This window comes from Corythoichthys intestinalis, chromosome 5 (genome assembly GCF_030265065.1).
Source record: "Corythoichthys intestinalis isolate RoL2023-P3 chromosome 5, ASM3026506v1, whole genome shotgun sequence".
Classification (NCBI taxonomy): Eukaryota; Metazoa; Chordata; class Actinopteri; order Syngnathiformes; family Syngnathidae; genus Corythoichthys; species Corythoichthys intestinalis.
This window is the reverse complement of record NC_080399.1, coordinates 52,261,678-52,289,053: the sequence shown is the minus strand read 5'-3', so window position 1 is coordinate 52,289,053 and position 27,376 is coordinate 52,261,678. Positions and strand designations below refer to the sequence as shown.

General features: G+C 39.7%; 1 protein-coding gene across 3 annotated transcripts; it reads right to left on the bottom strand.

Annotated features, from left to right (window-relative positions):
• Positions 1-1,683: 1,683 nt before the first annotated feature.
• Positions 1,684-27,015, bottom strand: pnp6 (purine nucleoside phosphorylase 6). Of its 3 annotated transcripts, none has more exons than XM_057836729.1 (6): positions 26,760-27,015; positions 13,904-14,073; positions 13,721-13,824; positions 10,443-10,618; positions 5,687-5,877; positions 1,684-3,579 (listed from the first exon to the last, which is right to left on the bottom strand). In XM_057836729.1, the coding sequence occupies exons 1-6, from the start codon at positions 26,792-26,794 to the stop codon at positions 3,383-3,385; spliced, it is 873 nt and encodes a 290-aa protein (XP_057692712.1). In that variant the 5' UTR covers positions 26,795-27,015; the 3' UTR covers positions 1,684-3,382. The 3 variants fall into 3 exon arrangements, with proteins under 3 accessions (XP_057692712.1, XP_057692711.1, XP_057692713.1); XM_057836728.1 differs by lacking the exon at positions 26,760-27,015 and adding an exon at positions 19,452-19,561; XM_057836730.1 differs by lacking the exon at positions 26,760-27,015 and adding an exon at positions 14,444-14,542.
• Between the last annotated feature and the right edge of the window lie 361 nt (positions 27,016-27,376).

The following is a 27,376-nucleotide window of genomic DNA, read 5'->3' as shown; positions in this document are numbered from 1 at the left end:
TGTGGGGGGCCGACCTTGGCTGACGTCCTTTACATAGAACAATATACAGGACTGTCTCAGAAAATTAGAATATTGTGTATTCTAATTTTCTGAGACAGTCCAGTATATGAACAGTTGTTATAGAGATACTGTAAAATATCCCATTACATAACCACATTAAGCCAAAGAAGAAAAAAAAAGTCATTAAAGAGAGAAAAAAAATAATAGTAATGAAGCATTATTCGTCAGAAGAGTGCCCTGGCCACTAGTGGAGAAAATATTTCCTAATTTGAATAGTGAATACTGTAGTTCCTTCATAGTTACTATTATATAATTAAAAGGATCATATTTCCAATTTTAATCGGTGCCAAATAAAAACTGGCAAACAGTTTTAAATCCGCGCTTTCGATTCATGTTGAGTGCAGCGCTTTATGTCAAATACTTCATTTGTTACGGTGCTTTAAAGACAGGCTTGCGTGATCATAGAACGTTAAGCTTGTGTCTAATGGAGTCATGTGAATATTGTTGCGACGTCTGATTGGTGAAATTTGTAGTGCTACTCTTGACAATAGCATTGCGAGCCGAAAAAACAATAAATCTAATACGTAGAATAAAAAGGAAAAATGTAAGGACACTTACGTAACCCAAATTAGCGGAGTAAGAGTAGCATTTTTTCTTCACAAATCTACTCTACTAAAAGTAAAAAGTATGGCTTAGTAAAACTACTCTTCGAGTACAATTTACTCAAAAGGTTACTCAAGTAAATGTAACGGAGTACATGTAACACGCTACTACCCACCTCCGTATACAACTGAGGTGCCCCCTTTATTTCCTCACACAAACACTCACTAATGATCAATACAAGGGCCTTGTGCTGTGTTGCTTGATTACCAGCCAAGTCCATCTCCAAGTCCAACACATTTAATCTCCTCTTTTACTGAACTTTCAGCCCCTATTTCTGCTTCCCATCTTTAATTTTCTACAATTTGGAATTAACATATAGTAAACCTTTATGGGAGAAAGCTTACTACGGTATCTACTGTATATCGAGACAGTCTAGTCAAACCATATATGTGATACCTTGCTGCCTCACTGATTTTTATCAATATTACAGCTAGGCTTGAGAATCGTTGGCATTAGGCCAATTCTATATGTATAATATCTATAACGGTTCAATTAGGATTTGGTGATGTTTCGAAGCAATACCATTTGATATGATGTAGGAAAACATTTGGTCAGTAACAAAGTGCAAAATGTCAGCCTAATGATCGCAATGACATACGATACTGTTGACATCCGACATACAATTTGTCATATGACGACGTGCTCAAAATTGGACGATTTATGACAGCTTCGCAATTTCATTGATTTACCACAAGATGGACGCATGGAGGATTTTCTTGTGAGAGAAATTTACATGTGTTCCAAGACGTTTAGTGCAGGTGGTGATAAAAGAACAAAGGTGACACTTACCATTGAAATGAAAATGAAAATCAAAGAAAAACTTGAGCGTGGTGTGCGCGTCAGTTAACTAGCTTGACAATAAGGCCGGAATAAGTCTATGATCTCAACGGTTCTCCTCCTACCTCCGTTCGCCAGTCTTTATAAGTTAAGGTGACAGTTATTATTACTGTGTAATAAGTACTGTGAAAGAAATCGCCAGCTTCTTCAGGTTTTTAATCATTTATTTCAGAATCCGTGCAAAACAACACGGCTACTGTACGCCGTAGCTGATGCCAACAACAACACAAAAAGAGTAAAAACTCTGCCACACCTCTCTCACTCTGGCGTCAGTCACATGGTACGTTCAAGAACAGCATCCACAACATAACCGCCACATTAGAACCCAATTCCTTACGTTATTATTATTATTATTATTCCAATTTGTATTTATAATGTTTTTATTTTGCTATGTGTAATTGCTATTTGTAATTGTTCCAGCAGTATTTTATTAAAGATTTATCATAAGTTTTTGGGCTGTGGAATTAATTAATCGAATTATAATGTATTCTTATGGAAAAATCCTGCTCGACATAGGACCACTTTGACTTACAAACCAGGTCCTGGAATGAATTAAATTCATATATAGAGCTGGCACTGAATTAGTGCAATATTGTTCTTCAAACCCAACATGTAAAAAGGCAATATTTAACTTGATTGTGCCAAATTTCAAGGAAAACAAAATTTAAATATGTTTTTGGTGACGTATTTTTGTGATGTCAAGGAATATCTTGAATATTATTTCCCCTTGAGTGTGCAGTTTCAGCAGTAAGAAGTCAAGCATGCCATTATAACCATCTTGGAAACACTCTGGCTGGATTCAAAATAAAACCCCAATAAATTATGCATAATATGAAGCAATACTTGGTAAGGCTTTAATTTTGAATTTGGTCCATGACTGCAGTCATGCCGCCATATCCTTAAACAAACAAACAAATAAACAAACAAATACTATTATGTGAGTATTCAATGTTTTTAAAAAAAGAAAACAATATGAAACCTCGGAAAACCAATTCCTAGCCTTGCGAAAGCCGATGCAAAGCTCGGCAAACGATGTATCTCTGGATTACTGGTAGATTATGTACCAAATGATTATTATTTCTATCCTTAACAATTGGATATATCGGTCAAATCATATTTTGGTCCCAACTCAAATTAGTGTTTTTTTTTTCTTTCTTTTAGTTGCCCCGAATTGCATCTGTGTGCAATTTGCAATGAAAACAAAATTTTGCCTTGTAGTGTATTAATTTCCTTCATGTTGCTTTTATTTAAGGGCATAAATCGCAAATTTCCGAGACCTCTGATCATTGAAAAAAATAATGTTTAAACAGAAAAAAATATGCCTCTTGTGAGTGCAGTCAAGGCGTATGCGTATTAGCACGCTTGGACGGCACATACTCATTGGTGGACTCAAACACAGGTGTAAAGAAACAAAAAAAAAAATGGCATACACTAAAAAAAAGATCCATTGATTTAAGAAAATAAAAATAATCTAATGTGGCCTGTTGATGAAGGCTTTTACAGGCCTTTCACAATCTAAAGACTGGAACGATCAGGAAATCTGACAGGAGTCACCAGTTAAAAAGTGACTGAAAACAGCAAGACTTTCTCTTTGTCGAAATACTGCAACCTGTAAAATATTCACTTGAACATATTCAGTCAACACACTGCACCTTAATTAAAGATGCTTAAAAATTCTAAATGTAAACTTATTGATTGTCTCTGTACTGATTATTCTCACAAGGGTGACAGGTGTGCCTGAGCCTGTTCCAGTTGACTTTCGGCAGGAGGCAAGGTACATCCTTAATTTGTCAATCATACGGTCAAGCATCATGCTAAACTAACTAAATACCATTATTCAAGTCTGGAAATGATTGTTTCCTGCAGATTTGTCCTGAAGTTGCTAGATCTTCGTGATAAGATGTCTGACAAGCCTCTGGAGGTCTTGCGCCCGGAGGCTGGTGGTCGCTAGCACCTCTTCATGGTTTGCTTTCTCATTACTGTCATAATCTGTCACAACTTTGTTGGTGATCAGCGAGAGACCCAAGACACGCAAGCCACAGTGACGAGCCACCACCACTTCTGGGACAGTGCTCATACCTAAGAGATGAGGAAAAGTAAGATGAAGCCACTGTTGGCCGCTCGGTTGAAAAACCATATTTAATACATCTGATTTAACATTTAAGTAATGATCCCCCTGTTAAAATTGAAAGTAAATGTCCATTTTATTTGCCTGTATTTCATGTGTTCTTCTCACTGGTCTTTAAAATGAAATCTGTACAGTACTGCACTGATGTGGTTTATTTATTTAAATGCACACATCCCCAGTAATGAATGAAGATGCCAGATTATTTTCTACATGATGTTCCTTTCATTTCTCAATCAAAATATCCATACAAATACAAGGAATAGGGCACTTCAATAAAAAGAGGAAAGTGACATTATATGTCAATAAATAATAATTAAATACATACAGTGGGGCAAATAAATATTTAGTCAACCACCAATTGTGCAAGTTCTCCTACTTGAAAAGATTAGAGAGGCCTGTAATTGTCAACATGAGTAAACCTCAACCATGAGAGGCAGAATGTGGGAAAAAAACTGAAAATCACATTGTTTGAATTTTAAAGAATTTATTTCCAAATTAAAGTGGAAAATAAGTATTTGGTCACCTACAAATAAGCAAGATTTCTGGCTGTCAAAGAGGTCTGACTTCTTCTAACGAGGTCTAACGAGGCTCCACTCGTTACCTGTATTAATGGCACCTGTTTTAACTCATTATCGGTATAAAAGACACCTGTCCACAACTTCAGTCAGTCACACTCCAAACTCCACAATGGCCATTATGATAACCTTCCTCGAGCTGGGGCTCCATGCAAGATCTCACCCCGTGCCGTCAAAATGATAACAAGAATGGTGAGCAAAAATTTCCCCCTGTAGGTCATTCACTAGGTCTCCCCGTGTGGTTCTGGGGGGACCTAGTGTATGACCTACAGAGAGCTGGGACCACAGTAACAAAGGCTACTATCAGTAACACAAGGCGCCGCCAGGAACTCAAATCCTGCACTGCCAGACATGTCCCCCTGCTGAAGAAAGTACACGTTCAGGCCCGTCTGCGATTCGTTAGAGAACATTTGGATGATCCAGAAGAAGACTGGGAGAGTGTGTTATGGTCAGATGAAACCACAATAGAACTATTTGGTAGAAACACAGCTTCTCGTGTTTGGAGAAAAAAGAATACTGAATTGCATCCGAAGAACACTATACCCACTGTGAAGCGTGGGGGTGGAAACATCATTTTTGGGGCTGTTTTTCTGCAAAGGGACTAGGACGACTGATCTGTGTAAAGGAAAGAATGACTGGGGCCGTGTATCGAGAGATTTTGAGTCAAAATCTCCTTCCATCACCAAGGGCATTGAAGATGAGATGTGGCTCGGTCTTTCAGCATGACAATGATCCCAAACACACAGCCAGGGTGAAAAAAAGTGGCTTTGTAAGAAGGATTTCAAGGTCCTGGAGTGGCCCAGCCAGTCTCCAGATCTCAACCCCATGGAAAATCACTGGAGGGAGTTGAAAGTCTGTGTTGCCCAACGACAGCCCCAAAACATCACTGCTCTAGAGGAGATTTGCATGGAGGAATAGGCCAAAATACCAGCAACAGTGTGTGAAAAGCTTGTGAAGAGTTACAGAAAAGGTTTGGCCTCCGTTATTGCCAACAAAGGGTACATAACAAAGTATTGAGATGAACTTTTGGTATTGACCAAATACTTATTTTCCACTGTGATTTGCGAATAAATTATTTGAAAATCAAACAATGTGATTTTCTGTTTTTTTTTTCCCACATTCTTCATGGTTGAGGTTTACCCATGTTGACAATTACAGGCATTTCTAATATTTTCAAGTGGGAGAACTTGCATAATTAGTGGTTGACTAAATACTTATTTGCCCCACTGTATTTGGACAAATGATAAAAGATGGAAAACTACTTAGTTCCACTCACCTCTGCCTGGTCATACTACTGCACAGTTCTTTCCACCAGAAATGCATTAAAGCAATTTAATATTTTCTTTTTAAGAAAACTTTTTACTCGAATCACAATAACACACATAGTATTTAGGGTCCTTCGTGCATGAACGTGTAAGTGAACCCTCCATTTGCTTCCCTCACTCAATCATTTTTCACTTGACAATGACGGCTATTTCCTTACCAACGGCATCTGCCCCCAACTTCTTCAGGAGATTAGACTCAGCAATGGTCTCGTATGTTGGACCAGCCACCATACAGTAAACTCCTTCCTGCAGAAAGCTGCCACATTTCTGTTCGTGTGCTGCCTCAATAGCCAAAGCTCTCAGGTTCCGGTCGTAAGCATCTGACATGCAGGGGAAACGTACTCCAAACCTGAGGGTGAGGTATAAAGATAAGAGGATAGAATAGACAAGATAAGATGTGATAAGAATTCATCTAACTGCATAAATGTCATCACACATTTTATTGGCCTTGCCACACACCCAGCAATGCAGCCAAATGCAATTTAGCTGGATAATCGCACACTCATTGCACTTGGCAGTCGTTTGGTACCCGGAAACGTAACTTTTGGTGAAAAGGATCATGTGATACAATATGGAATTTTTGAATGAACTTGAATGTAGTAGGGCGGTCATCCCAACCTACTCTTGGGTGCCTGCACGTGGTAAGCACGCTGCCTTAGCTCCCACTGGGATTAGCTGTGGTAGTCGGACCTCTCCTATGGTGCCTGCGCAGCAGTTCCTTTCACTGTATAAGTAATACGCAAGCAAGATGGGTTCATTTATGAAAAGGCGTCACTAGTAACTATATCGTAACACAATTTTATGAGGAAAACTCATTTATTCTTAAAGGTGACGCCCCCTCCCTCCCCCATCCACCCTCAGCGTCACCATGTAAACGGCCCCTGAGTGAGTATTTATTTTTGCATTGTATCATAAGAAGATTTTTCAGTTTTTGAACTATTTGCACGTCTTATTTTATTTTTTTTTATATATAAAAATACTGTATAATGGCAAGTGCAACCTGACTTCTTCTTATCTGTTACATCAGTTAATCCCTACCAAAAAGGTTACTTTGCCTCTTTTGGCACATAAACTGTGAATTAATGTTAGAACAATAAAAACACAGATTTACAAGTTTAATGTTTTCTTCTATTTATTTTGCACTTTGATAAGAGCTGTTTTTTTTAGCCAATAGAACAAACTTTAACTTTAAAATGCTGTGATAGAAAAGCCTTTTTGTTTTTCCTATTGTACCGAACCTGTAGCGAACCGTGACTCCTCCACTGAGGTACGTACTGAACCCTGACTATATGCATACTGAATACATATAAATACTAGTACAAACTTTGCAGAACAATGAGAAAATGTCCACTAACAGCAAAAAAAAAAAAAAAAAAAAAATCAAGAAAATCACAACCGTGATAGTTCAATTTATCACACTTGATTATTTTTCACACTTTTATTTGTGTAAAACCAAATACTGAAATCTTATAGTTTGCTATATTGATTTCAAGATGTTGTCAGGTTTTGACCCCTGAGCTACTGGAGAAGCACTGTTTAAGTTGCCTGGCACAGCCAGACTATTCTCCTTGTATTTTTCACTGTGAGAAAGTCTGGGACCCAGCCCATTAACGGCCTCTCGAGCAAGGTACAAAATCAATCGCCCAATCAGATTTGTTTATTTGCGTGACGTGTTCTTAACGAGTAACATCACTGTTGCGCGCCGAAAGTCGTGTCTACAACAACACGGATGGTGAACGGGAGAGCCGAGAATATGTTCCAATCCACGGCAAAACCATTTTTAAAGGACCAAAAACACATCGAAACAAGTCATTGACAACAGTCACCATGGCTCGCGCTAGCCATGTTGAATAAACTTCTCCATTCTCCGCTCACGCTAATTACTTGTTGCTTTAACAACGTCATGTTTGCCCGTCGCTGATTGGTCCACTCCGCTGTCTGTTTGCTGTGGCTTGCTCTGCCCTCGGAATTTGATCCGCAGGACGGTCGCCAGACTCAATCACTGGAACAGCGGTAAGTCTGGTATACCAGGCAACTGTTTAAGTCACTAGCTCCATTTAGTGTTAAAAGTGAGAAATGCAGCAGAAGGTAGGCAGAATTTAAGATTCTTGTGCGGGCCATATTCAATGAGATTTTTATAATTTGGTACGGGCCAATTAAAAAACTGGGCAGCAGGCAACAGTTGGCTTCTAGGCCGTATTTTGACACCTCTGCCTTAAAAGTTCTTCTGTCCACCTACGTTTTTGCAATTAACATCTTAAAAGTCAGTATGCCTAAACTTCCCTGAGGCACAATAATACAGTTCCTGCATTTAAAAACGTTCAGATTTACAATTTTCCATGTCCAAGAAGCTGAACAGGACAGATTAAAAGAAACTTTTTGCACTAGAACATGATACTAATGGGCACAGTGCAAAAGTTGTTTGCATGCCACTACATCTGTTATACATTCTGACATACGCAGAGTTTAAGGTGGGGCCCCGGTGGCCGAAAAGTGTCATTGCATGAAATTGACTCTTCTATGTATGATTTTAAAATTAAGTTTTCCGGTCAAATATTGTCTATAAAAGTTGTATAACAATAAAACAAACAAAAAAATTGAATGAAATGAACAAAAGAAGATATTTTTACAATGGGTCAAAATTATTTTTCAAAAAGATCATGTGACTAGCACTTAAGATGATCATTTGCTATGCTTAGCCAAAACCACCTGAGGACCGAAGAGGCAAGATGGATGTACATAATTTTTTTCAAACCTAAGCTTTCAATAGCGACGACAACTACTGATCAAAAACCAAGGATTGAAAATGTGGACCATGAAATGCTAGAGACCATCGTCAAAATGGTAAGCTGAGTTTCAAATTGCCCCACTAAAGACCCTAATTGTACAACAGAGCCACCACCGGTGTCTTGCCAATGTAGTAACCCCTGTCAAAAATTGCATCCCCTGGCTGAGGGAGGGCAAACACACACATTCGTTATGAGTTATGTCGACTTAAACAGTTAATTGAAGTCAGAAAAGAATTACCGTTAAAGTATATATTTTGGACATCGACGTTTATTAACTGGAGAAACTCCATTCAGGATTTGAATTGCAGTAATAACAGTTATAGGTCATCCTACAAGTAAAACCGTAAAACATTACCTTTTTTTGTGTTCAGTACGTATGTTACATTATACGACAGGAAAAAAATGTCTTTTTGATGGGTGGACCATGTTTTAAAACCTCGCAGATAACTACATCACCAAAACATGGAAATCAAGCAAATCAGTGCAGCGCAGTGGCTCCGCCCAGGGGATACAATTTTTGACGGGGGTAACTACATTAGCATGACACCAGCGGGTGTACCATATTCAATGGATGACGATCTTGGCGATAAGTATAGCTCAGTGTTTTTCAACGGGTGTGCACGAGTGTGCCGCGAGAGAATGTCAGGTGTGCCACGAGAAATTATCAAATGTCGCATTTATAGATATATCTTTTTTTTAACATCGTCGGGCGTAGTTGCAGTAGCAAGGAAGGAAGGAGTAGGTAGAACGTTCTCGGTCGTGTGCAGATGAGCGAGGTATCGCTCGTGTCACGTTCAGGAACTGCTCGGATTTCTAGCCATCAGCGACCTTGCTGTCCGTGACAATGTGGGGCCCAGCACGTCTACTGCACACCATTTGGTTAGACTCATCATGTGTCGATATATTCGAAAGTATCCTTTCTATTTTATCCATATGTGACGACCGTCAATCTTCCCCTTGTGTTTTATTCCAACACATTGCTGAGGATAGCAAGGTGTCTAATGGCTATAAACCCGAGCAGCTCTTGAAAGCGACCCGAGCAGCTATCCAACAGCGCCATGGAGCCAAGCAAGTTTAAACGTCATCTTCAAATGAAACACCCGTCTCTTCAAAACAAGTCGATGGACTACTTTGTTCGCCTTGGTGAAAACACAGAGAAACAGGCAACTTTTTAGAGAAAAACTAAATGGTAAATGAGAAAGCCCTCACAGCCAGTTACCTTGTTGCTGAACTTGTTGCTAAATACAAAAAGTCCCACACTGTGACCGACATTAATACTACCTGCCTGCAAAGCCATTGTCTGCGAGATGATGCGGTTAAAGACATTGCTCAAGTCCCCGTCTGATAATTCTGAGCTTTTTCAAGTCTAACTGCTATTAAAAAAAATAAAAAATAAAAACAGAGAAAGATCGAGAGCTGTTGAAGAATATGAATATTGGCTGTGTGTTCATCTAAACAGGCTCAAGTTTCACACTGAGTAAGTATGCATACTGAGAAATTATTTCATAATTAAATATACTGTACAGAAAATAATTTTGGAACATTTTTGGTTTGTGGTGTGCGGCAAGATTTTTTCCAATGTAAAAACGTGCCGTGACTCAAAAAAGGTTGAAAAACACTGGTATAGCTGTCTTTAGCAGCCTGATTTTGAATTCTCCTTAAGAATGATGGGAAACAAAAAACGCTGATTTTGAATTTATTATTATAAATTTTCTTGTAAGTTAATTTTATTGTTGACACTACTTTTCAGGGTCATCAACATGTTGTGCCCCCCCGCCCAAAAGTCAAGTTCCGCTTATGCATTCTGAGTTGAAAATATATTTTTTGTCTTTAGCAGCCTAATTTTGAATTCTCCTTAAGAATGATGGGAAACCAAAAAACGCTGATTTTGAACTTATTATTATAAATATTCTTGTAAGTTAATTTTATTGTTGACACTACTTTTCAGGGTCATCAACATGTTGTGCCCCCCCGCCCAAAAGTCAAATTCTGCTTATGCCTTCTGAGTTGAAAATATATTTTTAATTTGCTTTGCTGATCATGAAAAATGACCCAATCCGTGATTCACCGAGCGCCTATTTAAAGGTTTTATAAACTGCAAATTATGCTGGATATTTTGCATTACCTGTCATCATTGTGCCCAACCAGTGGGCTCTGTCCAGAAAAACCCGGCAGGTTAATATGATCCTTAATAACCATGATGTCTCCCACTCTGTAGCTGGCATTTAGTCCACCAGCTGCATTTGTCACAATCAGAGTTTCAACGCCCAGCAGAGAGAAGACTCGCACAGGGAATGTCACCTACAGTCACAAATATTATACATTAGAAACTAATATGGTATTTTAAATCATTACTTTATCAAGATGAGGGCGGTTTCACTAAGGAGTTACCGTGGATGTAACTCATGGACCTTGCTTGTTAACATTTTCTTACAGGAAAATAAGGAATCCCCAGTGACTCCTAATATTTTGTTGTCACTTTGCATTTTGTCACTTGAATTGGGGTTAGTTCCACCTCGGAGGAAATATGTTTCTGTCTTGTGTGTGCTTTGCGTGTCAGCAAAAACAATTACGGTTTAATACAAACCTTTGTGCAGAGATGGTCACGAGTCAAAAAGTGCAACATTTCTATGTACATTTACAAATGTCTACCAGCATTTGTGTTTCTTTAAGCCAAAACTACATCACTGCTTTCACCTGTCATTATTTATTTGTGAATGTTAAACGGTCGATTGTAAGTTGATTTAGGAATTTGATAATTATTTTGTGTGTGTTTTTGCCATTTCTTAAATAAGTAAGGGAAAAAGTATGTGTTCTAAGTAGCTTAGTAATTATGAACCCTGTCAGGAAGTTGCAGAGAAATGTCACTGGTTACAACAACATTATGTTACTTATTTGGTTGCGGTCAAGGAATGATTTACTACATAGCTACACGTGAACCATTATACAGTTGTTAGAGTTCTATTACATTTTAAGAGTTAAAACATTTCAGGAAGACATTGTATTATAAATATGTAGATGAAGACATTCAGACATCAAAAAGTAAATGTTTAAAACATCAATGTTTTCTTGGTAACAAAGCTTAGCTGGCTTCCTAAGAATACCCATATAACAAAGGGCATCTTCGGAGAGTTCAGTCTACCTCCATGCTACTTTTCATTAATCTTAATGGAACGCATAATCATGTCAAGCCGAGATGAAAGGGTGCTTCTTTGGACATAGTAATGGACATTGTTGTTTTTTATTAATGCGACTCAACTTTTCTTTACTGATTTTATGGTGTTGCAGTCAGTATTGATAGCATAAATCTCGACCTTGCTTTTTCTTTTTTCTGTTCTTATTCTCTCCCCTTTGAAGCTGTATCGATTGGCTGTTTCAGTATTGTAATTTTTCTCTAAAAATGTTAATGGTAGTCCCAGATTGTTTTTTTTACCATATGATGTAAGCAAAAAGTGGCTTAAAGTGCGTACGACAGGAGAAAAAAAGCCTTAAATAGCATTACTATGTGAATTAGAATCATATTTTGAGGCGATTCGAATATTTACAATACTATGGCAAAGCGCAGATGACGAGAAATTAGTCTTTTAATCTGACGGTTAGCCACGCCTACCATTATTGGGCTCTAGCGTCCCCAACAGGTGGATGACATGTGCAGGAGAATGGTTTCATCTGTTTTACTGTTCAGCCCACTGATGGGGAATTATTCAGAACGAGGAAAATGGGACGAAGACAGCCGCAAAATGTCATTGTTTCAGTCTCTGTACTCCAATATTTTTACAGGATATTCTTTTTATCCAAGTAAAGTATCCCGAACCGAGTGATGTTTCAGTCTTCGAAGCGGAAAATCACACATAACTAGCCCACACATAACACGGCAGCGGGGTTGTCGATTGGCTTCGCTGATCGGCAACCCGCCCGGGAGCGAGCAAGTTAGAGTCTTTCTCCTGCTGAGGGCAGAGGGCTTGTTTGCGGGGAAGCAGCTGGACAATGACCGCCGGACAAACCGCCCAACGTCGGAGGAGAGCGTAGCTGCCAAATGGTCAACACGAATATAGCAAAATAATGCTTTACTGCACGGCAAAGACGTAAACTTCGAGAGAGTCAGGAGAGCGGCTGCAGTTGTTGTGCCGCTAACATGACACAATGTGTCTGAGGAGAGCTACATGCCCATCCATGATCAAACATAAGGAAATAGTCCTTTATTTAAAGAAAGTTTGTAGTGTTTACTTAGTAATCGCTGTATTCGCGGTCATTTTTAAAATGAAGTTGCAATTTCTGATCGATTGGAAAATTTGACAGAACATCGGGCACACGAAGAGGGCAATAAGCAGAGTGCAGTGCTCCCTCGGCAGGGGGATGTGTGACAAGCCGCCGGTCGTTGGCCGAGTGGACAAGGAGCATGTCAGCCACAAAATGCAAGCTACCTACGTATTAAAATGATCCCAGTATTTGACATAATACAAAACACGATGTTTACTCATTTCCTCGTAAGTTTAATGGTCCCACAGTAGTAGGGCTTGTTTTGCCCAATATCCACCGGTTAATGGGAACCTTTTGAAACCCCAAAAAGGTTCACACGCCTCTCCCTGGTGCAGCAAAAGTTTTCTGAAGCCGTTTAGCTGGCAAGATGCGAAAAATAAATGAATTAATCCGCAAAATCAGCGGAAACCTTAGTACTTCTCATACAACTGTACGGCTGGATAGTGAAGAGGACTCCTTCTACCGTACACGTCATAGCGCCCTCTTTCTCAACTCGAGACTGGAGCAGGAAGTCACTCATTTTCATGGCGCGGGATTCAAAAAATTAAATAATACTGCATTGTATGGCGATCGCTTCCACACACATCCAAGCGGTCCATTTCATTCAGGAGCATAAAATGCCGTGGAAAATATGAAATAAACATGCTTTTTGCTGTCATAAGCACTTTAAAGGTTGCAGCAAGGCACTTTCCTCAAGCATGTTTAGCAAACAAATGACCTATCCTCCAAGTGCTGAATGGTCATCTCCCTTGGAGAGAAACGGAAAGCTTCTAAACAAAACTGAAAACCCAAAGCAGACCGAAGAAGGGACAAAGAGCAAGATCTTTACAGGTCCTATCAGAATACAAGAACTATCGTAACACATTTAGCCCCGGTTTTTACTGCATATATTAAAATTAGTTTTATGATATCATTGACATCAAGTGGTGAGGGAATCACAGCTGGTAATGAAATAAAACCATAACACAACCGCAACAATATTACAAAGGTCAATCCAAAGCTGACACAGATGCCAACTATCTTCTCAAAAACAGCTGATCATTGAACACTCACACTCAATTTTAAATTCACCCTGATAAGTGAAACAACAGACATCCATGAGACGTCACAGAGACAAGCACTTTTGCTTCATGTAGTTCTTACAGTTTCCATGCTGTAGCCTTCGTAGAAGTGGAACCGGCCCTGCATGCAGACGCACTCCTGGCCCTGGAGCGTCCCGAAAACCAGTTGACCAGCATGGCCTGCGACTAAACATCATGAACACCAAGTTGAATATCGTTGACACATTTCTGCAATGATGGCTACTGAAAAGAAAACAAATGGTACCGGTGCTAGTTGGGAAACCTGGGATGTCCTCATACGGGAAAATAGTTTTGTCATCTATCAACTCAGCCAGGCCGCCCAAGCCTGACCCACAAATGATAGCTACTTTGGGTCGCTGCTTGGTCCGGTACAGCAGCCAGTCAGCAGCCTTTTTGCAGTCATCATAACTGGATCTGGAATTCACATGAAACACACTGATTAGTATTGTCAAAGGACATATTATTCATTTCAACACTCCTTGTGAGTTTTATCAAATGCAATTTACTTTGCACTTCTGAGTCACATTTTCTATATGAATTTCATGAACTAGGCAAGGGGTGCATTGTATAATAATGTGTTTTTCGTCCTGGCTATGGAATCAAGGCCAGCTCTTTATCCTCGCGAGGGTTATTAAGGAGGGATGGGAGTTTGCCAATTCAGTCCACATGAGTTTTGTGGATTTGTAGAAGGCTTATGACCGTGTCCCCATAGACACCCTTGTGGGGGTTACTCCAGGAGTATGGGGTGGGTGGCCCTTTATTAGGGGCCAACCAGTCCCTGTACCGCAGGAGCATGAGTCTGGTCCACGCGGCCGGCAACAACTCATGCCTGTTCCCGGTGAGGGTTGGAGCCCTCAAGGGCTGCCCTTTGTCACCGGTTTTGTTCGTGACTTTCTTGAACAGGATTTCTAGGTGCAGCCGGGTGTTGGAGGTGGTCGAGTTCGGTGGTGGGAGGATCTCATCTCTGCCTTGTGCTGAATGTGGTCCCCCTGGCTCCATCGCACAGTGACCTCCAGCTACGCTGGGATGGTTCGCAGCCCAGTGTGAAGCGGCTGGGATGGGAATCAGCCCCTCCAAGTCTGAGGCCATGGTTCTCAGCCAGAAAAGGGTGGATTGCTCGCTCCAGTTCAGGGGTGAGTGCCTGCGACAGGTGGAGGAGTTCAAGTATTTTAGGATCTTATTCACGAGTGAGGGTATGTCTGTCGTGGTGAGGAGGGAGCTGAGCCTACGGCGATGAACTTTGGATAATGACCGAAAGAACAAGATCGCAGATATGAGCAGGTGAAATGAGTTTCCTTTGCAGAGTGGCCAGGCTCAGCCTTAGAGGGTGAGGAGCTTGGTCATCCAGGAGGGACTTGGAGTAGAGCCACTGCTCCTCCATATTGAGAGGAACCAGTTGAGGTGGTTTGGACATTTGGTTAGGATGCCCCCTGGATGCCACCCTCGGGAGCTGTTACAGGCATGTTCAACTGGGAGGAGACCCCGGGCCCGACCCAGGACATGCTGGAGGGATTATATCTCAGCTGGCCCGGGAACGCCTTAGGATTCTCCCAGACGAGCTGGTGGAAGTGACTGGGAAGAGGGCTGTCTGGGCCTCTTTGCTGAGGCTGCTGCCCCCGCGATCCGGATTCGGATAAGCGGGAGACGACAACGACAATTTCATGTATTAGGCAAGGGGTGCATTATGTATTTGTTTTTGAAGGTAACTGTTACAGATGGGATGTAATTTCTGCTTTCGAGCAAGTATATGTTTGTTTTCCTTTTACTTTATACCGGTTTATGTTGTGCTTCACCTGTATTTTTCCTTTCGTTTGATTCCACCTGTGTGATCAGTGAGGGCCTTCACAGCTGCAACCACTTCGTCCATCAACTATTATCCACTAATCTGTCTTTCCTTCTGCTATATAAGTTGAATTTTTTCTTTTTGGTCATGAGGGGTGGCAGCTCTCCAATTTGTTGCGTTGATACGCTGAGCCTGTTATGTTGTTTTGACTTGGGTTAGTGTTGTGATTGAAGTTTGCTTTCTGCCATGGATTTATTAACATTCTCTTTTTGTCTTTTTATTTCTTTAGGTGGGCAGAGTACAGAGGTAGGGACTTTAGGTATACACCTGAAGGTATACACTGTGTCTCCCTCATCACGTAGGTAAAGTTCGCTGCATAGTTGAGTATGTGTTTGTGTGCTCTGTGTGCATTGACTAAAGTTTTTTTTTTTTTTTTTGGGTTAAATCTTAAATTTGCACTTTTGTTTGTCGCTGCCAACTCCATTCACACCTGCCATTTCGTGTTACGCTCGCAGCCTCTGACCACCAGGTAAGGACGTAACTGTTTCCAATTTAGACTCATTTAATGACTTCCCTATTAGGTAGTACAATTGCATACTTGAAAAACGAGAGAGTCTGATGATTTAAAGACATTTTCCATTCTTTTATGGCAGAGTTCTCCAAGGTATTCCAGTGTGGGCCCCAGTGTGTGCAGGATTTAATTCCAACAAAACAAGACCAAACCTTTTAGCCAATCTGGTGTCTTAGAGGCCGTTTATATAGTGACGGCCCAAGAATATAAATTTCATGTTTGCATTTACATGGTTCCATCTCCATTCGAACGGTCGCATTTCCATTAAGCTTGAGAACGATAAATCAATACGACCGGATATCCGGTTTTACAGGTGAGAGATACAGCTGTATCGATAGTAACATTACCATTCGACAGTAATTAGCCATTAAATATTCAATGAACCGATGGTAGCGATAGAATTCGGCTATCGCGAGCACAACAATCGGCTTCTAATGCATAATTCAATGCATTGCTTAATATGATAAAAATTTAGCTTTTATTTCACATGCTGTGCTTGTGTTAATCACCACACAGCGCACTTAGATCGAGACCGCACGCATGATATAATATGGACAAGCACTACTCACAGTCGTGGTTGCCTCCACTTACCATGCATTTCGGCGGAACCGCTACTAGTTGCCGTCATTACCCGATCGTCACGGGCGTGTCATAACGCGAGAGCAAACAAAATCACTGTAACGCACGCTCCGTAGCATTTTCTTCAGAACCAAAATGAAACTAGTAGTGGCAACGAAGCAACATGCTAAAACAATGGACAGTTTGATCAGCGACGTGCAGTGATTGATTTTCAACGCACCCAGGAAAATAAAAGTCGGACTTTGAAGTGATGAAGGCTGCCAGATCTGTTCGAATGGGACAGAGCTTGATTTTCAGCGCACCGAGGAAAATAAAAGTTGGGCTTTGAAGTGATGAAGGCTGCCAGATCTGTTCGAATGGGACAGAGCTTGTGTGAAGTGTGTCGCGGTCCAGAAACCGTGAGTTTTTAACTCTGAAAAATAACCCACTACAATAGTGGAAAGGGGCGGCATTTTGTTTCCACGAAACGCAGTCTACTTAAACATGAACAAGTGGATTAGTTGATCTTCCTCAAGAAAAATCTGCCCTTCAAAAAAGATATGGACAGTGATGAGGAATAAAAAAATGTGGAAGCACAAGCGTAAGTGAATGGCTTTGCTGTGTATAAGGTTAAATGCCATGTTTTTATTCCCCCAATTATACCAGTCATAAAGCATAATTTATTATTCATTTATGACACCACTTGCAGGTTTAATTCTTTTTTTCTAGAACTGCTGCATATAATTAATATTTTTTGTTTGTAAGATGTTTACGTTGAAAGTTTGCACTTGAATTACTTACCTCTTGTGTCAGGGCCGGCCCAGGCCATTTGGGCGCCCTAAGCAAAATAATGCAAAGGGGCCCATATTTTTGGCCCACTATTTCGTCACAGTGTACTGTGAAACCCATACATGCAAACCAACCCATACGTCCATATTTTGTATATTAATCAGATTTTGTTGCACTGCATACTTCAAACTTCTCACTCCAAATGATTGTCAGTACTTACAGTAGATAGTGTCTAACCTTTTTCTAAAAGAGGAAAAAGAAGTTCAGGAAGAACTTTTATTTTTTTAAGCTTGTAATCAAGTATCAAAACTCTCAAAAGTCAAATAAAGCAAACTGTAGTAAACAAAATAGAATATAAATTTAAAAATTGCCAGATTGGGGGCCCCCTAGTGGTCAGGGGCCCTAAGCAGCTGCATAGTCTGTGTATTGGCTGGGCCGGCCCTGTCTTGTGTTAAAAACACCAGGAAATACAGTAATTGAATTACTGCACTTTATTGTTGTCTGTCACTGGAGTTGTATTTTATTATCAATCCCATCCAACAAAATGAGGGTCATATAGTAAGCCTTATTTTTTTACATAAAAAAATAAAACTTTGGTATGAAATGTTGTTTTTAATTTTGCTACTAGAAATGTGTTTTTTTATATGTTTAAAATACTGTACAAACACACACAACAAATGTTTACTATCGTATCGTTTTCACTCTGTATCGAACCGTATCGCTCTTAAACTGTATCGAATCATATCAAATCGTTCGGCCTTAAAAATGTATTGTTTTTTTAATCGAATCGTAACCTGTGTATCTAGATACATATCGAATCGGCTTCATGCCAGAGATTCCCAACCCTAATTTCCATTTGAAAAAGATTTAGTATTCATTTTTACAAGGTGACAGCCAATGATGCACTTCCTTAATAATCTTGTCAGCTTGAAAGACAACATACCGGCCCACTTGAAGCAATAGTTTTTTTTTTTCCTTTTCCCCACTACGTTTTATTTTGCAGTTTTAGTCACTGTTTTTCCCGTATACTTTTCCCTCGTATTACTTGTACGTTTACTGTTCTTTACAAGTTTAAATGATTGTACAGTACACCATTGCTTGTCAGTATTTAAAAAAAAAATAAATACGCAATGGCGTCCATGTATTTTTTTCCTATTTTGCTTCAAAGTATGGGTGTGACAATATATCGAAATGGTGATATATTGTGATACTTTGTATCCCAAAAGGTTATCGATATGCTCCTGCCAAGAATCGAAATATCGTTTTAAAAAGGTGTCAATGTCTAAAAAAAAAATAAATAAAGATGATCCAACAAGTTGCTAGCAAAATCTCTAAGGCTGCATTGATGGTGCTCGACGCCCAATTCATTTAGACTGGGAACGTTTGTTCATTTGAAACCAGAGCGTTCAGTCATTCTGTCCAATTTTCAGGGCATTTACAGGTAACTTGCTGTTCATTTTAGGGCATTTACAGGTCATTTCCTGTTGAGTTTGAGTCACTGCGTATTCATTTTTGTGATTCCCAGGTCACTTCCTGTTCTGTAACTCAAAATAAACAGGAAGTTACCCATAAAATACCCCAAAATCAACAGGAATTAACTGAAAATCGACAGGAAAATTACATTAAATGGCCCAAAATTACCTCCAATGCCTGGCATAGGCTGCCACTGACTGGCCATAGACGTCAATCAAATGGATTGGATGTCTACAAGTGGTAAACTAATTCCAATTCCTAGCAGAAACTTGTTTTTCTGTTTATTAGTTGTTTGTAGAATATCTTAGAATGATTTCCTGACCAATGTATCGATAATCGTTGTATCGCCATATCGTCAGATCATCGTTATCATGAGCTTTGAATCGCAAATCGTATTGTATTGTGAGGTACCAAGAGTTTCCCACTCCTATTCAAAAGGCACAAATGTGCAAATGAAATATATTTAAATTATAAAAGCAGTCAATTAAAGCTCGCGTTCCACCACGTTTGCTGTTTGGAATGCTTACTAGCCACGACTGCATATGCCCAAAGTTACATGTGCGAGTGTTGACGTCATCGGAGCGAAAGCGTTCCATTCATATGGTTGCGGGGCAATACCTGCAATTAAATTGTTCCACTTTGGAGGCGGGAATCAAACATTTGCATCTCCTCCATCCATATTCGCAGTCACCATGTAAAGGCAAGGCCATTCTGCAACATATTGTTGCGTCTTGGTGTCACAGCGTCACCATGCAAACGGCCCATCAGAAGTGTAATCAGTTGATAACAGTCAGGTGTTGCTTGTTTTCAGTAGAAACCTCATTGGTTGAATGCCTGTGCTCGATCGGTAGGAACAAAAACCAGGACCCAATGGTCCTTGACGACTGGTTTGGAGAACCCTGCTTTAAGGTAACTGTGCTTGATGATGACGAACCGTGATGGCTGATAAATGGGAATAAATCTTAAACAGGCTGTTTACAGAAGAGGTGTTATGGCAGCATTGTACACACTCTATGCTGAATCACCAAATCGTCATTGTAATGAATGACAGCTACTGTCTCCATTTTGTTTTCCAACACGTTCTTTAATCAGTTATTCATAAACACAAGGCAGTGATGTAAGCTGTAATGTTCATCATTCTGGTACTGAAATTCTAAACTGCAAGTACAGTGAATGTGCTTACCTACAGTATGTGCAGTTTTTATAGCAGGGCTTTATTGCGGGCCAGTCAACCATTCATCATACAAAAGATTAACCTTGAGACAACTCGAAAGAAGAAATATGTGTTGCCTTACCCGAAAACAAGTGGTGAGAAGATTTCCTGCACAATTTAAAAATAAGTTTGTGGAATTTGAAATCTAAAATCAACCAATTTTACTGGCTATTCCAAGTTTTTATAGAAAACTCAATTATGTGATTTGAACACCACATTATAAGTAAATAGGACTTCAGTTAAAGTAGTCTAAACACAGCAATTTAAATGAATAGGACTTAAATAAATACTATTAATAGTAGTAGCATCACAAGGCGCTGTCGTTCTCAGCCCTCTTTTGCGGCAATCACAATTTGAACCCACGCAACTTATCTCCGAATCGAGCACACAGACAACGGAACTAAAGGTCAGGACCGAGACTCCGTCGCCTCAGGAGTGAAGTCCCTGCTGTTTCACACAACTTTTCATTTAAACCTTCTCAGTGTCCAAAAATGCATTAAATGAAATATTCTTTTTCTACTGTCACCTTTAAAATAATTTATCAACAATACAAACCTTTCACAGAGATAATCTTTTCTTTCATTATACATTTTAATCAACGTCTTAATGATTAATTTTCCATCCAAAATATAACATCTCATTCTCTTTAACTCTTTAAAGCAGTTTCAAAGCATTTTATGGGCTTTTAAGAGCATTCTGTCGGTCTCAGTTAGGTCCAATAGTTCATCTTTGTCTTTAGTCCACATTTTTTTTACATAATTTGTTTTTGATTACAAGTTCTATTTCAATAACCAGTGTTTTTTCTTCCCATCTGGATGTCAATTTTATATCGTCAATGGTTAAAGTTCAGTTTGAGGCTAGCGTTGCCAAACGTCCCTAGAAAAACAGAATTGTCCCGTATTCAGAAACAAAAGTAAGTATCCTTTATTGATCTTACGAGGGACGCAATTCGTCTCGTACTATCATTAAACTCGAAAATATGGGTAGCCTCCGTGCAGTACTACCTCTTTTCTGCAAGACTATCACACATCCAAGTGGGTTCACGCATGATTGGGTGCACTCAGGAAGAGAGAGTGTAAGTGCCAGGATGTGCGATCAGTTAGCATAGACCAGCATGTCAAAATATCCACAATTACATGTGATTCACTTAATACTGGGTTCAACACCTCACTTTCCTAACAATAGCAGCACTATATTCAGCATAGGCGTGTAAAAACATATTTCTTGTATTGTAGTTGTGTGTTCTTCCCCTCCTCTGTATGTTGTCTACCTTCAGTCCCCCTCAAAACCCCTTCTCGTTCACTGCTTTCTCCTAATAAATAACACATAATGAACAACCACAATGGGAGTATATCAAACTCCCATGTGATACATTAAAACTGTTCAGACCATAAGGACACTCAGATTCATATTCTCTGCATCTAAGCAACTGAACAGGACAGATTAAAAGAAAAAGAAAGAAAAATGAAACTCGAAAATAGTGTCTTATTTGTAGAATGAATGAATATTGGTAGGGTGCTTTCTTAGAATATGCTGTGAAACATAGTCCCTGTCTGTCCTGCTTTGTGACCAATGAGCTGACAGAACACTCACATATGAGTATAAAAAAATATAAAATCCCCCTCATCTCATTGGTCTAGTTTAAAGATTGACCGATATGGGTTTTTCAGGACCGATAACGATTATTAGTAGTTAGAGGGGCTGATAACCAATTTTTGGAGCGGATATTCATTTGCAGTAAAAGTGTAAAAATTGGCATAGAAAAGAATTAATCATGCAAATACTGAACTTCATCAAAATGGCTAAAGCATGTTTACTGAATCACACAAATAGAAAATAAGAACTCCATAAGTGCCTGAATTTCCTAGACTCAGGAGCATCTCTTATAAAGTTGAATACATTTTAAATAAATAGCTCTCTGAAAATTTTCCACAGAAAAGAAAGCCCTGATGACCTCGTTTAAGTCTCCTTGAGCAACCTGATGTTGCTCCTGGTGCTACATTACCAGTAGGTAGTTGAGGATATAGTGTGAAGCGCCTTGAGGGCCTTAAAAAGGTAAACTGCATTTACCATTACGATTTAACCAATCAGAGGACGGGGTGATTACCAGTGCAGGAGAGGGCAGGCAGGAGTGAGAGGCGCTGCTGCATCTGAGCCGAGATAACCCAGTTTTAAATTGATTATTTTCTATCGGCCAGTCGGATAAAAAAAAAAATGCCGTGCAGAACAGTGCTGTACTCGCGAAAGCGTCAAGTATAAACAATTTTATACAAATATGTTCCTGCAAACGCAACCCCTGTATGTAGCATATCATTATACTGTTTTTGGGCAGTTTTATGAGCTATTATACAGTCATGGACGAAATTATTGGCACCCCTGGAATTTTTCCAGAAAATACCACCTTTCTTAAAGAAATTAATGTAATTACAAATGTTTCCAGTAGGTATGTGTTTATCTCATGAATGTGCATTGGAAAAACACAAAAACACTGAAGATAAAAGCCAAAATGTACACAATTCTACACAGGATGCAAAAAATGGGCTGGACAAAATTGCTGGCACCCTCAACTCAATATATGGTTGCGCATCCTTTAGAAGAAATAACGGAGAGCAATTGACAGTGTCCAAGGAGTCATGAAATATGGAGAATATCAAAATGTTTTGGGACAGAATGTAGGGTGTAGTCTCATAAAACTGGGTCAGAGGTCATGGGTGTTCCAACAGGACAATGACCCAAAAAACCCCAAGTAGCACCAAGAAATTGTTGGAGAATTCTGAGTTAAGTCGATGAGTTCGGATCTAAATCATATTGAACAATATGGAGAGATCTTAAAATTGCTGTTGCAAGAAGGCACGCTTCAAATCTGAGAGACCTGGAACAGTTCGCAAAAGAAGAGTGGTCCAAAATTCCATCTGATAGGTGCTGGTTGCTGGTTATAGGAAGCGTTTGCTTTCTGTCATATCTTCAAAAGCAGGGGTCCCCAACGACCGGGCCGCAGAGCGGTACTGGTCCGTGGCGCATTTGGTACCGGGCCGTGCAGAAATAATAAATAATTTATTAATGACTGCATTCTGGCCGATTGACTTTGGCCTGTGCCGCTTAACACACCAATATCTCTGTCTACTCTAGATATACAACTACAGGATAGGAGGTCGTCATAGAAATGCATTGATTGGACTGTTAGCAGTACATCTTGTTTTGTATATCTAAGTACAGGGTGACCCAAAAAAAAGTTTACACTGCCATAATACAACTTAAATGCCATGTTTTTTCAGCTTAGAATTAGAATTTAATCACAAATTATACATTATTGTAAAGAACATGTACAGTACACTCTATTTTTCAATGTGTCCTCCCTTAAGTGTCACAACAGCCTCCAGGCGCCTGCGGAACGCTTGACAGGTCTTCTTTATGTAGGATGCTGTCATCTTTTCCCAAGATCTAACAATGGACCTCTCCAAGGCTGCCACAGAAGTTTGTGGCTTCTTACAGGCACTGTCCTCCACAGTTGCCCATATGCTATAATCCAGGGGATTGAGATCTGGACTCTGGGGTGGCCACATATCACCTTGTCAATCAACTTTTTGGTCCACACAGATCGGGTTTTCCAGACCCAGGTTTTCGTTAGGCTGTTCCAGTATCTTTCAGCTTCTTTTTAACTTTGTAGACTGCACATCTGGATATTCTCAGATTTGCTGCAATCTCAGTAGGTGTCAGACCGGCACGCAGCAATTCAGGTACAGCTAAAGTTTTCTTCATTTTCAGCAGAAGCACAGGAATTGTAGAGACGAGAGATTACCAGCTGCATTGAGTGACCTTAATGAATCACTTAAGCATGGCAACCTATTTAGATATGTTTCAATGGCTTTTAAACAAGCAGTCAACTGAGTGTAAACTTTTTTTTGGGTCACTTGGCCTCGACAATAACGTATGATGTAAGTCGTCGCCCATCACATTTGTTCCGGGAAATAATTAGCCCCCACAATAGAATGACTGAAAAACAGACGTTTTTAGACAGATTTTTTATGGAGAAAAGGGAACCTGATGAGCCACAAAAGCCTACAACCTCGAAGAAAACAAAATCTATGCTACTTCCCAATCACTAAAGACCCACGAACTGCGAAGGAGTGTATTCGTAACCCGTATGTGAATAAACCGAGTGGTTTGAGCATGTCTGTGCAACAGGAATACCAGCTTGTAGAGATCGCAAATCACAGCGACCTTAAACGTACATTTGAGACAACAACTCTACCGAGGTTCTGGATTAAAGTCATTTCGGAATATCCTGACATCGCTAGGAGCGCACTGGAAACTGTGCTACAATTTCCAACATCGTATCTTTGTGAAGCTAGCTTCTCTCTCCCATCTCGGGACCATCTCGTCTCAACGAAACAAGCTCAGGCCTCCCACTGATTCAGCGGGTGAGTTGTATTTTCCCTGCACTTAACATTTGTTTTTCCGTCGTGTTATTTCATATTTGCTGCATTTTTCTGCCGCACATTGCCAGTGTTCTGACAAATTTGACATGCGCGTAATGTTAAAAATGACCGCGAATGCAGTGATTCCAAGGTACACACTACAAACTTTCTTTAAAGAAAGGAATATTAACTTACGTTTGTTACCTGCACACAACAACTCTTCGCAGCTCTTTCACTTAATGACTTCGCCGTGTCGTTAAGCATTAATTTACGCCATGTTCGTGTTGCACATGTACTGTATGTTTATGATGTAAATAGTTTTTTAGCACCGTTGGATACTATTGAAAGTCCAACTGAATATAAAAGAGGGCTTTTTTCACCGCCACAAAAGCTTTGGGAGCAAACATTTTTATAAGGGTGCAAAATTTGACAGAACACCTGTTAGGTTTTGTGTTGTTTTTTTCCTAGTGTGACTTGTCCCTGTGATTACCCATTGATTTCACCTGTCGTGCCTGCACATAGTGAGTCCTCCTGTATTACCCAGCTGTTCCTCGTTGTCTCGTTACCCCTTGTCTGCATGTGTGTGTATATAAGCACCCAGTTTCTTTTCAGTCCTTGTTGTGTCATTGTCAATGTCAGTGTCTATGTCTGTGTCAAAGTCAAGATCCTGTCCAAGCCCTCGTGTTCTAAACCCTCTGGTAAAGTACGTTTTGTTTGAACCTTGCCTTTTTGATCCCCAGTACTTTTGGTTGTACTTTGTGTTTTGTCAATTATTATTAAAACGTTTTTTGAGATCACCACCACCTCCCTGGCTGCATTATTGTTTCCCTGCATTTGGGTCCACACCACCTGCCCGCGTTTCCCTGACAACACAGGTCCATGAAAAAAAAGACCCAAATCACACCGTTCCGTGGTGCAAAAAAGGTTGGGGACCCCTGTTCTAAAGGATGCACAACCAAATATTGAATTTAGGGTGCCAACAATTTTGTCAAGCCCATTTTTTGCATTCTGTGTAAAATTATGAAGATTTTGGCTTTTCTCTTCAGCTTTTTTGTGTTTTACAATGCACATCCAAGAAATTAACTAATTCATACTGAAAACATTTGTAATTCCATTCATTTCTGTGAGAAATGTGGTATGTTACGGAAAAATTCCAGGGGTGCCAATAATTTCGTCCATGACCGTATATGAGTATATGAGTTTACATGTTTAACGAAATGTTTCTGTGAATGGGAATGTTAAGCTACATGCATACATTTGTACAAGTGTAATTTCTTTGTGAAAAGTTCCCACTTTAGTTAGTAAGATCTCATGAGTTAAGTAGAGGTTAGATCAAGTCTCTGACTGCAAGATAGATATGAAAATGCACATAAATGTTATAATCACGTCTATATCTTACTTTATTTTTATGATGATCAGATGGACTGATAATGGAATGGATGGAACAAGTGGTTTTAAAACTGGTTTCATAATGGCTATCCACAGCTGAGATTTTCACGTACTGTATGTGTAATAAAACAATGATTCATTGAATTGTTAAAATTGCACAATTTTTTTCTTCAGAGTTATTTTTAAAAACGACTTAAACGATTTAAAATAACAATAAAATAAATATGAATATTTATTCACATGACTGTTATGCTTATTATTTGTATTCATTTATTTTGGAAACGCGCGTGAAAAAAGGCATTGTTGTTTAGAACCTATTAGACCAAAAATATATTGGGCTGCCCCACTTGAGATCTAATTGCTGTGACTATCTGGCCCACAAACGATGAAATGAGTATGACATCGCTGACGTAAAATATGTGCATTGACCAAATACATTAGGAGAAACACTCTTGTTGGATGATATCATTTTTTAGGAAATAAAAAATAAAAAAAATAAAACCCAAACCTGCAAACAAACAAAAAACTGTGTTTCGACGTCACCACTGGGGTCGATCCTGGAGCTATCCGTGGTGCTGCCTGTGATCGCCTCTGCTTCTGGCCCACTTCTCCAAAATATGTAGCTATCAGTGCTAACAGTCATGACCAGAAAATAATGCTTAACCTGTTGTAAACTATTACGAGTCAATCGAGTTTGTTTTGCAGCCTGTTGAAGAAAAGTAGGCACCTTGAGGATAATCCACGGAATGGTTGCCCTGGTGAATTATCTTTTAGGTGCTTGAATAACATACAAAAATAGCAGTACTTTCGGCTACGTGTGTTGCAAATTATGTTAAGAGAGCAGACCGATCTCACTAAAATGCACGCTTCCTTAACAAGCACTAAAATATGTCCCACGGTTCCTACCTGCACACAGTAGAGAGGCTAGACAGGGACTCCATGTCCTCCTGATGAGTGACACCGATCGATTGACGAGAGGTACTGTGGGTAATTTTCGTGAAAGGATCTCGCTGAGTTTCACTTCCACTGTTTAAATCGGTGTAAAATTAAGAGGCGGACGCTGGACGTTGTTTAGTCGTCGGGCACGGGGTGAAGGGGCGGAGTCAATCGGGCCAGCACGGAAATCTAATCTAATCCTAAAAGATCTCATTTTCTACCAGGGTGTGTACAGTTTTCCGAGGCATCGGGGTGGAAAAGTGGCTCAGTGCTCCTACAGTAAGAAGAAGTGCTTATGTAAAGCAGCATGCCAGAAGTAGAAATATTGTTTCAACTCCTCCACTTTAGAAACAATTTAGGGGGCATTCCAGAATTGTTGGACATTTGGAGTCCTACTTTTCCAATTTTAAATAACCAACATTCAAATACTGCATGAAATTTCTGAGTGAATTTACTTGTCCTTTAAAACTAAAAAAAAAATAAAATTAAAAAAAAAAAAAAACCGCTTGAACATATATTTAAAAATACAAAAATTCCCTGTAAAATGCATTTTTTTTCTCTTATCCCTTCTCTTATTTACCGGATTT